This window comes from Puntigrus tetrazona, chromosome 4 (assembly GCF_018831695.1).
Source record: "Puntigrus tetrazona isolate hp1 chromosome 4, ASM1883169v1, whole genome shotgun sequence".
Taxonomy (NCBI): Eukaryota; Metazoa; Chordata; class Actinopteri; order Cypriniformes; family Cyprinidae; genus Puntigrus; species Puntigrus tetrazona.
In genome coordinates, this window is record NC_056702.1 from 28,387,826 (window position 1) to 28,400,325 (window position 12,500).

General features: G+C 36.3%; 1 protein-coding gene across 6 annotated transcripts in view; it reads left to right on the forward strand.

Annotated features, from left to right (window-relative positions):
- LOC122343436 (protein mono-ADP-ribosyltransferase PARP6) overlaps positions 1 to 12,500 on the forward strand; it is a 22,804-nt gene that overhangs the window by 319 nt on the left and 9,985 nt on the right. For 3 of the 6 annotated variants that reach the window (XM_043237898.1, XM_043237901.1, XM_043237903.1), the window contains exons 2-13: positions 2,352 to 2,473; positions 3,492 to 3,569; positions 4,678 to 4,772; positions 4,843 to 4,903; positions 4,985 to 5,075; positions 5,155 to 5,221; positions 6,201 to 6,350; positions 7,418 to 7,568; positions 7,787 to 7,918; positions 9,794 to 9,889; positions 9,960 to 10,052; positions 11,131 to 11,256. In XM_043237898.1, coding sequence (XP_043093833.1) covers positions 2,471 to 2,473; positions 3,492 to 3,569; positions 4,678 to 4,772; positions 4,843 to 4,903; positions 4,985 to 5,075; positions 5,155 to 5,221; positions 6,201 to 6,350; positions 7,418 to 7,568; positions 7,787 to 7,918; positions 9,794 to 9,889; positions 9,960 to 10,052; positions 11,131 to 11,256 — 1,143 coding nt within the window. In that variant the 5' untranslated portion in view covers positions 2,352 to 2,470. Of the gene's footprint in view, positions 107 to 1,260; positions 1,407 to 2,351; positions 2,474 to 3,491; positions 3,570 to 4,677; positions 4,773 to 4,842; positions 4,904 to 4,984; positions 5,076 to 5,154; positions 5,222 to 6,200; positions 6,351 to 7,417; positions 7,569 to 7,786; positions 7,919 to 9,793; positions 9,890 to 9,959; positions 10,053 to 11,130; positions 11,257 to 12,500 lie in introns of those variants that run through there. The other 3 variants (XM_043237900.1, XM_043237899.1, XM_043237902.1) reach the window with 3 other exon arrangements.

The following is a 12,500-nucleotide window of genomic DNA, read 5'->3' on the forward strand; positions in this document are numbered from 1 at the left end:
ATCCGAGCAGACGGATGCTGGATGTTTTTCGGCCGTAAATCATTCAGTGTTTTTTTCCGTCCCAAATCTGCCGAGAGCCACATAAATATGCCATTTTAAATTCCAGGTAATTGCGTGCATCTTATTTGTTTTTCTCTCTAGATATTGTTTTTGCATCAAACATCTGACTGATTTCGGGGAGGTTTGACATGAATGCATGCGTTAGAGCGATGATGCTCACAAAGACGTGTATTATACAATAACATAAAGAGATGCACGGCCGCCGGTGGACAGAGAAACGCTGACTGATTTGGGGATTTTGATCGAAATATCTTATAGGTCACATCCAAGCAAAATTATATTTCTGGTTTCAGATTAAGCTTTTATTTCAGATACATTTTTTTTATTAATGGCCAAAGAAAAAGGTAATTTGTCATGACAATTAAACATATTTTTCGTCTGAATTTTGCGATGTATCCAGATTTTGCTTTTATTCGTAATTTTTTACTGGATAGTATTGTGTATTTATACAAAATAATGAAAAATAATAACAAAAATGACAACAGGTGTAAAAAAGAGTCATTTTTTAAGGTGAGGAATAAACAAAATCCTTATTTTTAAGTGTAGAATATAATTTTTGTAATACAGTAAAATGCATAAAAATTAATTTTAAAAATAACACCAGAATGCAAACAAAAATAAGTGTATAAACAGTTTTCACTCAGATATCGCTTGTAAATTTCACAATTGTTTACTGCAGGGAACACATTAAATTAAAAAACGAAAATTTGAAGTAGAAAGACTTAAACAGTATTTTCTTGTAAACCATAATCAGTTTTTTCCATAATTTTATCATACTTAGATTCTCAGTATTAAAGCATAAACGCATTAAAAACGTAATTTCTCAATGCAAATTCACAGTGCTCTTAAAATCAATATTTTAATGCAGAATAAATATTGTTTTATTGTTATCTTTTGAATATAGGGGCAAATAAAAGCTGTGCACGTTCCTGGCAGGTTTGGTCCATGCGGTGTGTTTTGTCAGTATTTATCAGATACGACTCGTACAGGGCTACTTGGGAAATTGCTTTATAAATTTGTGCCCACACACACACACACACACACTCACACTCACACACACACACACACACACACACACACACACACACACACACACACACACAGACAGACAGACAGACAGACACACACACACACACACACACACACACACACACGAAACAGTGACACAGACAGAAGGTGTTGTTGCTAGGATACACAGTGACGAGATGGAGGAGAAAGAACAGAGTGTTATTTTAAACGGCTGCGCTGAAGCCAGAGAGCGAAAGACGCTGGGGTTTCTGGAGGTCCGAACACGACCGGACGCCCGTCTCCGCGCCGCTCACAAATACGACACTGGAATCTTTCATGTGAGAAAATGTCAGCGGTGTTTGACCGTGCAAAGGTCACTGCGTGAGATTGATGCTGCCTGGTTGCACAAGAGTTCTGGGAGGTTGGCTTTGCGTTGCTGTGCGGTTGCTAGGGTGTTCTGGACGGTCGCTAGGGTTGTTTCTGAGATGGTCTCTCTTAAGTCTTCCATGCGTCCATGTTTTTCTCTCGTGTTATTTATTTTTTTTACATTTTCAGTGTACTTGGCGTTAGGTTCTCATTACAGCATTTTTAATGTATTATAGTAAAAAAAAAATAATGAATAAGAAAAACAATGTGACAATGCAAAAAAACAACATTGTGTGTATATCACATCCAAATTAAGTTTTTATTGCACACTAAATCTGTGTGTTTATATACATATGTGTGTATATATATATATATATATATATATATATATATATATATATATATATATATATATATATATATATATATATATATATATATATATATATATATATACACACACACACAATAATGAAAAAAATTGTGCAGAAGAAATTTTCACTTAGAAATTTCAGAATTATGAAAAAATAAATAAAAAATAACCCATTTAATTAAACAGGACAAGGACTAAAATAGCATTTTTTAGTAAAACATATTCCAATAATCTTCGCTTTATTCGCGAGTATATTTTTACAGTAATTTTACAATAACTTTTTTTTTTACAATAACTAGTTTTTCGTTGGTTTTATCATCCAGCAGATTAAAAAGCTTATTAGTGGCAGGGATGCTTGCAAACGGCTTTTTTCCTATTATTCCAAATTGCGTATGATCTTTACGATCAAACGTATTACAGTGATTTATTTTATTGTCTCTCTAGCAGGTGCGCAGTGATTTGTCATTTCTCTCTGGTGACTGGTCGTGGAGCTCTCTGCGGTTTTGATAAATGATTGGTCTAATAATCTGTTCATTTTCCCCAGAAAGCAGAGAGCTCGTCTTACTGAAGTCGTCCCAGAGCGCCTGCTGTTTTGTGGTTCGAGCTGAAATGGATCAGAAAAGCTTCATCGTGTCAGAAACGCGTCTGTGAACACCGGAGCCAATGGTGAGCGTTCGAGCTTTATCACACGCACACCACTCCATCAGACAACATATAATACTGCTGATATAACTGTGAGGTGACAAGTGCATCTCTTTATTTGGCCTTTGGCTAAGCTCCGCCCCCCTTGGTTACTGTTGCTCCCTCAAAACATCCCATATTAGTCAATCTGCCATTCGAGCGGCCGTAAAATAAGTGCATCAATCGAAAAAAGTTTATTCAGTGTTAATGTAGAGCTGTAGATTAATTGTGAGATTGTGACAAAAAAAATCCCAACCTTCTGTGGCTTCATGAAACCATTTGAAACTCATATTGTTTAATTTGTACATCATTTTAATGCCTTTTGTTTATTTCTTGCTGATTTTCTTCTGTTGATTTATTTTATTTATATTGTTTTATACCGTATCGTTGCCCGTGTATGAGAGAGAGAGACACTTTATGATTCTTAATATTATTCATTATTAGCCAGAATCGAGTCAACTCTTCTCAGATTCGCTGAATTTGACAAAAAGCCTTATTTTGACAGTGATTACAGATGATCAAGTTAATATAACCCATGCTACCGTACTGTACTCTAAACACTGAAACGCCAACCGACATATTTGGTTTAACTTAAACATGAAGAAAGGTTGCATTTTGTGAAAAGGGAATCGATATTTCTATGCATATTCTGTTTTAGGGTTTGGGAGATTCTGGTCTCAGACTGGTCTGTCGTTTTTTGGCATAGCAAAACAATTAATGATCAAATCAGGGTTAAATCAGCCGTCTGGTGAATGACCATGAATAATGAACGTGATTATCAGCCGAAAATCCAGAACGTTCAACTAAAACAAAATCTATTAAAAATGGTCCTCATTAATTAAAAGAGTTTAGGATGAAGTGCTAAAATGACTGAGATAGGTTAAAATAGGAATAAAGTTAAACATAAATGCAGAAAAAAAACTAAAAGCACATAAAAAGTCAACTAAAATTAAACTAAAGTACAATTAAAATGTAAAAATGCTATAAACGCTGTTTTGTTCAGGATATTAAAGGCCAGTGCTGGACGGATGAAGAATCGGATGGAGAGAATGAACCGGAGCAGTTCCTCTACGGGATCCAGGTAAAACACTTCTCCAGTTTCTTACGGTGCATTAGTTTTCCTTTTAAAGAACTATGAGAGGTTTACCTACCTTTGGACGTTTTGTAAGTGATGTTAGTGATGATATTTTCATCGAATAGCGTCTTTAATGCATTTATTTTGATTTGTGTACAGTCTCTTCGCATACGAAATAATTCCTTTTGGGTTTAAATCTCAAATGAATGTCAGTGCAGAAACAAACCGCTGGTTATTTGCATCTTCAGCCATAAAAGTGAAGCGAACGAGCACGAAACCAATCGGAAACTGAATACCGAACGTGCATTTCCCATTTTTCCTAATTGTTTTTTCCCCCGTTGCATAAAACAAACAGCCAAAAATCAATTACAAAAGAATGCAAAAAATATTTAACCTTAAAAAAACCACAACAACAACAAAGCATATTTTAACTTAAAATTAATACGTTAGAAAAACAATGTTTTTTGAGATGATTCAACCATGTATTTTATTACTGCAGATAAATGCAGCTTCGCAAAACACTGGAAAATATTAAAGATCCCAATGTGAACACTCTATAAATGTATTTATGGAGCTGATTTTCTTATTTTATTTTAAAGTGGCCCTGTTATGGGTTATGAAAGGGTTATATTTGGTTTTGAGAGTCCCAAACAACAGGTTGACACGCATGCAAGGACAAAAAACATGCATGCATTCACGCTTGCCTTATTTGCGTAACGATTCCCAAATGGTTCGCTCAAAGATTCATTTTCGGTGGATTGGTGGATTTCGTTTAAAGCGGTGTTTGTTTTTATCGCTCCGAAAGAGACGCCTAGTGGCGAAGAATCGATTCGCGTTTTCATTCAGACCAACGCGAAGAGATCAGCGAGCGAATGGGAAATACGCACGAAACGTCTCGGGACTCGTTTCAGTGATTCAGAGTCGACTTTTTCTTCCGAGAGACAATAACTACGCGATGCTCTGTCAGATTTAAAGCTTCCCAGGATGTTTTCATCCGCTTAAAGCTGCGCGAAAGACGCACACTGCACTTTTCCGGTTGCCAAACGTTCGCTGCATCCTCGATGACTGCTTCTGTGATGGAAAATGAAGGTGTAATACCTCCGTTCTCCTGCAGGGGAGCTGTGCGGCTGACCTGTACCGTCACCCACAGCTGGACGCTGACATCGAGGCCGTAAAAGACATTTACACGGACAGCGCTGTGTCCATCAGGTGAGAACGACCCTCGCTCCACTTCCGATTCGGATCTGTGCGTTCACACCCGATTCACTTTCGTTCACAGGGAGTACGGCACCATCGACGACGTGGACATCGACCTGCAGATCAACATCAGCTTCTTGGATGTGAGATCGCACGCGCTTCCACGCACAAGCTGTTTAACTCGGTTGTTGAGATGGGAATAAAGCGAAGTGTGTTTTTTGCAGGAGGAGGTGGCGACCGCGTGGAAGGTGATCCGAACCGAGCCCATCGTCTTACGCCTGCGTTTCTCTCTCTCACAGTACCTGGATGGACCGGGTGAGAGACGAATGCATTTCTGTGCCCGTGTTCGCAGGCCTTTTATTTACTCCGTGGTGCTTTTCACTTATTCCTGCAGAGCCGTCTGTGGAGGTGTTTCAGCCGTCCAACAAAGAAGGCTTCAGTTTGGGCCTTCAGCTGAAGAAGTAAGTCAACATACTGGCAATCAAATGCAATTAAAAGAAAGATTTGCTTATTTTTATCGTTCCTTCCGGAGCCATTCTGATTCGTTCAGCAGGGCCGCATTCAGTTGATCCAAAGTGACAGTGAAGTCAAATAGTCATTTAGTTCTTTTTTTAGTTCAAAAAGGGACGTATCTTAATATTTAAACATTCTTAAATTAACATGCATTTACTAGATAAGCAAAATTACATAAATGAGATAATTTGGCCAAAAAAATAAATAAATTAAGTGCACTGAAACTTATCTCCCTTTGGTTGATTAGAAAAAAAAAAAAAAAAAAAAAAAAAAATATATATATATATATATATATATATATATATATATATATATATATATATATATATATATATAAGAAAAAAAAAAATAAGAAAATATAATATATATATATATATATATATATATATATATATATATATATATATATATATATATATATTATTTATTTATTTTTCTTTTCACCCAACCGGCTGATAATTTCTCTTGTATTAAATAAAATGCACTACATAATATTTTTGGCCTGGAAACAAGATCAATTATCTTAATTTAAACTTTTTAGCTATTTTTTGCAGTGTTATAACTTTCTATTCGTCCGTAAAGCCTAAAAAAAATTCAATGCATCATGTTTCCACCTAAATATGGCGCGGCACAATTTCTTTGATAATTCCTGAAGTAGTGAAGTAATGATGCTGAAAATTCTGCTTCGATCACAGAAATAAATTACATTTTGCAACGTATTCACGTAGAAAACGTCTATTGTAAATTATAATATTATTTGACATTTTTGCAGTATTTTTTATCAGACAAACACAGCCTTGCTGAGCAGAAGGATTAACAAATCTTACCGACTGGAACTCTTTATTGGCCGATCAGCATGGAACAGTTGGTTGATTGAACAGAAAGCGTGTCTGAAGTGAATCTGAAGCTGGTTTTGGGTGTTTCTAGGATCCTCAGTACGTTCACGTCTCAGCAGTGGAAGCACCTCAGTAATGAGTTCCTCAAAGCCCAGCAGGAGAAGCGACACAGCTGGTTCAAAGCTGGAGGAACCATCAAGAAGTTCCGCGCAGGACTGAGCATCTTCTCCCCGATTCCCAAGTACGTCCTCATCGTTTGATATGAAAGCACGCGCATCTCAAATAGAGCTCAACAGTGACCGGCTGGAAGCGTTTTCTCCGTAAAGAAGTCTGCAACGAACCAAACCAAGCAACTTTAGCTTGATCGAAATACAATTAAAACAACAAAGGCACGTAAAGCACGACTCTTATGTAGTTACATAGCTATTATATTTTCAGGATTATGGGTAGTGGAGTTCCTCAACTGGAATTCTGCAATTAAACAGGAATTGTTTTGAAATTACTTTGCATTCAGTTCTTAAATATAACTTGAAAGCAATGCGGTTTTGCTAATGCCTTGCTGTTTGAGCTATCATTGTCGTTTACTGCTAGGTCTGCAATGAAAGGTTTAGTTTAGTTCATTAAGATTTATTTTAAGGGCATTTTGAATGACAATTTTGCTTCCTGAGCCCAACTGTTGAGCTTTATAGAAAAAAAAATTATATTTTATGTTACATTATATTGTATTTTATTATATTTATTATATATTGTATAAGTGAGTGTCCGCTATGGTCTTGAAAAAAATAACATTAAGGGATTGGCAGTTTTTTTTAAGCAAAATTTTTCATGCATTTTTCAGATCAAGTAAACAAGTCAACAAAAGATCTGATGTCTTGTTTTGTTAAAAAAATACTAAAAAAATTAAGTGAATTTTAAGCTTAAAACAAGAACAGTGGGGTCAGATAAATCAGGTTTAAATTAAAGTTTACTTTCTAAAACCCCATTGGCAGAATTTTATTAGTTTTATTTGTTTTAAGCAATAACTCATTTAATTTTGATACATTTTTCTCAAAACAAATTTCATCAACAACTATTTTTATTTTTTTTTTGGAGCAAAAAACTTTTTTTTTTTTTTTTTTTTTTTACAAAACAAGACTTAGTCTCCTAAATCATTTTTCCACTGAAGTTAACTGGAAAACGAGATGGAAACGCTTCAATAAGAAGTGGTTTTTGCGGTGCAAGTGCTGCTTTCTACTAGTCGGGAAGCATCGTTAATAATGCTTCCAGCGTGAACTCATCCGCCGGCTGTGGCCTCCATCTTGGCTCCAGGTCTCCCAGTTTCCCCCTGATCCAGGACACAGTGTTAAAAGGCAAACTGAACGTGCCCGAGCTCAGAGTCACCCGGCTCATGAACCGCTCCATCTCCTGCACCATGAAGAACCCCAAGGGGGAGCTGTTTAGCTATCCTCCGAACAGCCAGGTCAGCATCCCGTCTTCCTCGACTGCACGCTTTCCTTTCCAAACACTCTCTGTCCCCCGCTTCTCCATCCCCGTGACCCCTCGCTAGGGCCTCCAGATAAAACATGGATGCACAGTCCCTCATCCCAACCCTCAGCCTCTTTGCCCTCCGACACCCCCTCGCCTAACACGGCTGGCTGGCACCTTTCCCATAATGCTTTGTCTCCGTTAACCCATCAGACTGTGGCTGTCCCGGCGGGCAGGGCCCCTGCGCAGATTACCACCCGCCAGCTGATTGAGTTGTTTTTCTCATCCCAGGCGGGCGGACACTGCAAGAACATCCCCACGCTGGAGTACGGCTTCCTCGTGCAGGTACCGTCACACCGCAGCCTTCCCATGATGCTCAGCGCACATCCCTACATCGCATCCGAGCGTGTCGAGGCTAAATAAGAACCGTAAATCTCACAAAAGGTCGTAATCGTGAAAAAGCGCATGCTATGTGACTTTATTTAAAAAAAACAAACAAACAACAAACGTATGCAAGCATTTAATGCATTAAATATGGATTACAGTACGGTCTGTTAGATGCACGGCTTTATTTTTAATGAAGAAAAAAATTAAAAACGGAATTTAATGCACGCCTAATGTGATAACCAAAAATGAATGCATTTATTTTGAATTTTACAAATAAAATAAAATTAAATTAAAATAAATGAATGCACGTTTAAATTTGTAAAATAATAAACTTTAATGTGCATTAATGATGCACAAGATTGCAGAGCCTAGTCAAAAATATGCTATAAAAAAATCTGTATTTTGATTTAAACAAATTAAATAAAATAACATTAAATTACAAATTAAATGAAATTAAATTAAACATTATATTTAAATTAAATTAGCAAAAATAAAAAATAATATATATATATAATTAAAATAAATTAAAATAATTAAAATAATTAAATTAGCATAATGCACACTTGAAGTGATAATACAACTAATAATACACATTAATGGTGCAGAGGATTACAGCACCTATAAAAATAGACAGCTTTATTTTGATTGCACTACAAAAATGAAATACATTTTTTTATAAAAATTATTAAATTAAATAAAAAAACAACAAAAAAAAAAACAGAATTAAATCACACCTAAGCTGACAAATTAATGGCACAAAGGATTATAGCACTTACCAAACGTGTTCAGATTTAGTATGATTTAGAATGAAATGAAATGAAATTTGATTTAATTAGCAATACCAGGAATACAAAATACAGAATCAACAACGCTCCGCTAAATGATTGAAAATTAATTCATCTCTTATGACGTACGTTCAAAAGGATTATTACAGGAACAAAACTTTGTAGAGGCTGTGCTGCAGAGATGTAATATTCACAATATAGCATTATATAACACGAACCTCACTGCTCAGCAGCACAGCTACGTTTAGGACACATTCACCTTCATTCAGATGTGATTTTGTGGAACATGATGCACATAGTAACTGTTTTACATCATCGCTGCGTAAGATTTTTTTGAAGAACCTGCGGATGCATTAAATTGATCAAAAATTAAATTAAACTGATCATTGATCTGTATTCAAATCACTATATTAGTATAAATGCATTGTCATAATGTTTCACTTTTATTGTATTTTTGATCAGATAAATGCAGCCTTGGTGAGCAGAAGCATTAAAAAATCTTACCGTGCCCAAACGTACAGTAGTGTGTGTTGTGTGTGTTTTTAACTGGGACACTGTATCGACCAATCAGCATCTAGAACTGGAACTTTTTAATCAAATTTCTTTCTGATATCTGACAGTCACAGTTATACATGTGTCTTTAATGCCAAAAATCATTAAGATCAAAGCTTAATTTTTGATTAGTGATGTGCATTTAATACCATGATATGCAACTTAATTTGGACAACTTTAAAGGTTTAGATTTTTTTTGCACCCTCAGATTTTCTAATAGTTGTCCGATCCTAACAAACCAGACGTCAATGGAAAGATTATTTATCAATGAAAGATTTGAATTGACCCTTACGACTGGTTTTGTGCTCCAGGGTCACATCTATGCCGGACAGTTCAACGATGCTGCTGTGTAAAAAAAGCCAGCATCCTAATGCAGTTTCCAGTGTGTTTTTCACTCATCATCATCATCATCATCATCATCATCGTGATGCACAACAGCTTCATGACTTCTCTTTTGAGGATGCCACGCGCTCATGTTCTCGGTCTCCTCCGTTAGATCATGAAATACTCGGAGCAGCGTATCCCGACTCTGAACGAGTACTGTGTGGTGTGTGACGAGCAGCACGTCTTCCAGAACGGCTCCATGCTGAAGGTGAGCGTCAGCTGCTGCTCGCCGCTAAAGCTGGGTTCTGTGCTCTGATTGGTCACTTTCTTCCCGCCAGCCCGCGGTTTGCACGAGAGAGCTGTGCGTGTTTTCCTTCTACACGCTGGGAGTGATGTCCGGAGCGGCCGAGGAGGTGGCCACCGGCGCAGAGGTGCGTCTCCGGCTTCGTTCGTCCGTAGTTGCAAGTGAAATTAAACGGAAAAAAGCATTTTGTTAGATTAAATAAAATAGAAGAAAAAGAGGTGACAAAATACAACAAAAGGATGTTGAAGAGGAATACGACAACTACCAAAAATGTCCTGTATTTTAACTGTATTTTGTATTTTAAAAATAAAATTACATTAAATAACAAGTTAAATAAAATGGTAAAATGTTAAATTAAATTAAATTAAATAATAAAAAGCACACCTAAGTTGAAAAATACATCAAACTTTAATGGCCATTAATGGGATTATAGGATTACAGCACCTACCAAATATGTACAACTGTATTTTGAGTTTTAAAAATAAAATACAAGTTAATAAAATTTTAAAATATAAAATAAAATAAAATTACATTAATTAACAAGTTAAATACAATTTAAAAATATTAAATTAAATAAAATTACATTAATTAACAAGTTAAATTGAATTGAAAAATATATAAAAAAATAAATAAAAAAAGGAACACCTAAGTTGATGAAATACATTAAATTTTAATGGCCATTAATGGGATTATAGGATTACAGCACCTACCAAATATGAATAACTAAACATATAAATATGTATTTTGAATTTGAGAAATAAAATTACAATAAATAACAAATTAAATAAAAATGTAAATGATTAAATTTATATATATATATATATATATATATATATATATATATATATATATATATATATATATATATATATATATATATCCCCTTTTTAAATTTGAAAAATAAATGAAATTAAATGTAAATAAATAAAAAAAGTATAAATGTAATTAGTCACAAGCTCCACTCATTCGTCTTGTGTGCTGAGGTTTAGTGTAGAGTATTTGTATTTAAATAAAATAAGATAAAAGTGTATCAAATGAAATGTAAAAAGCATAACATTAAATCAGAAAAAAAGAGTCATGCACAGCCAAGGTGATGAAATACAACAAACTTAAATGTGCAGAGGATTACAGCACCTACCAAATATGTACGGCTGTATTTGAGAAAAGAAATGAGATTTGTTGTTGTTGTGTGATGTTGTGTTCAGGTGGTGGACCTGCTGGTGGCCATGTGTCGAGCCGCTCTCGAGTCGCCCCGGAAGAGCATCATCTTTGAACCGTACCCGTCTGTGGTCGACCCCAATGACCCCAAAACACTCGCCTTCAACCCGAAGGTGAGCGTCTCTGCTCGCGCACATACCCATAACCCATCAGACCCGTCAGAGACAGTGCAGATCCCGTGCATCAGAGACACAAGTGTGTTCCTGCAGCCTCCAGCGGCTCGGGTGTATAGACAACAATACACTGTATGAGTCAAAACCCAGGCGTTAAGACTCTGTTAAGCCTATTACCACCACTCAATAAAAAATAAAAGGATTATTGTCTTCGTATCTCGCAATTATGACTTTTCTTCCTCACAACTGATATTTTACGTCCCGCAATTCTTACAAAAGACATATAAACTTGCAATAGAAGTCAATATTGCAAACTTGAAATTGCATTAAAAAAGTCACAATTAGCTTTTTTTGTGTTTTATTCAGTGGCGCTCTTCCATGCGGTCAGTCAAGCACTGCTTGACCTCATGTTTATGACGTGCTAAAAATCATTTTCTTATTTTACACTTTGTTTTTGGGTGTCAGTTACAAATACCTCAACATTCTCATCAAGATGCGTTCACTGGAGAAGCTTAAGATATGAAGTGCTTTTTGATAAAAATGATCAAAATTAAGTGAGTACGTAATATAAACTGGAGACCTGGAGAGGATTTTAAGCATCAACTCATTTCAGATAAAGTTGTTTAAAAAACAAGACATTATTAGTAAATGTGTCTTGATTGAGGAATGTTTTGATGTTTGTACTGAAAAAAGAAAAGTACTTTTATGTGACTACAACTTTAACCAGGATCGAACTCTTCCTTCCTTGTCTGTGTCTGTGTGTGTGTGTGTGTGTGTGTCTGTGTCTGTGTGTGTGTGTGTGTGTGTGTGTGTCTGTGTGTCTGTGTGTGTGTCTGTGTGTGTGTGTGTGTGTCTGTGCGTGTCTGTGTGTGTGTGTGTGTCTGTGTCTGTGTGTGTGTCTGTGTGTGTGTGTGTGCGTGTCTGTGCGTGTCTGTGCGTGTGCGTGTCTGTGCGTGTCTGCGTGTCTGTGCGTGTGTGTGTGTGTGTGTGTGTGTGTCTGTGTGTGTGTGTGTCTGTGTGTGTGTGTGTGTGTGTCTGTGTGTGTGTCTGTGTCTGTGTGTGTGTGTCTGTGTGTGTGTGTGTGTCTCTGTGTGTGTGTGTGTCTGTGTGTGTGTGTCTGTGTGTGTATCTGTGTGTGTGTGTCTGTGTGTGTGTGTGTGCGTGTCTGTGCGTGTGTGTGTCTGTGTGTGTGTGTGTGTGTGTGTGTGTGTGTGTGTGTGTGTGTGTGTGTGTGTCTGTGTGTG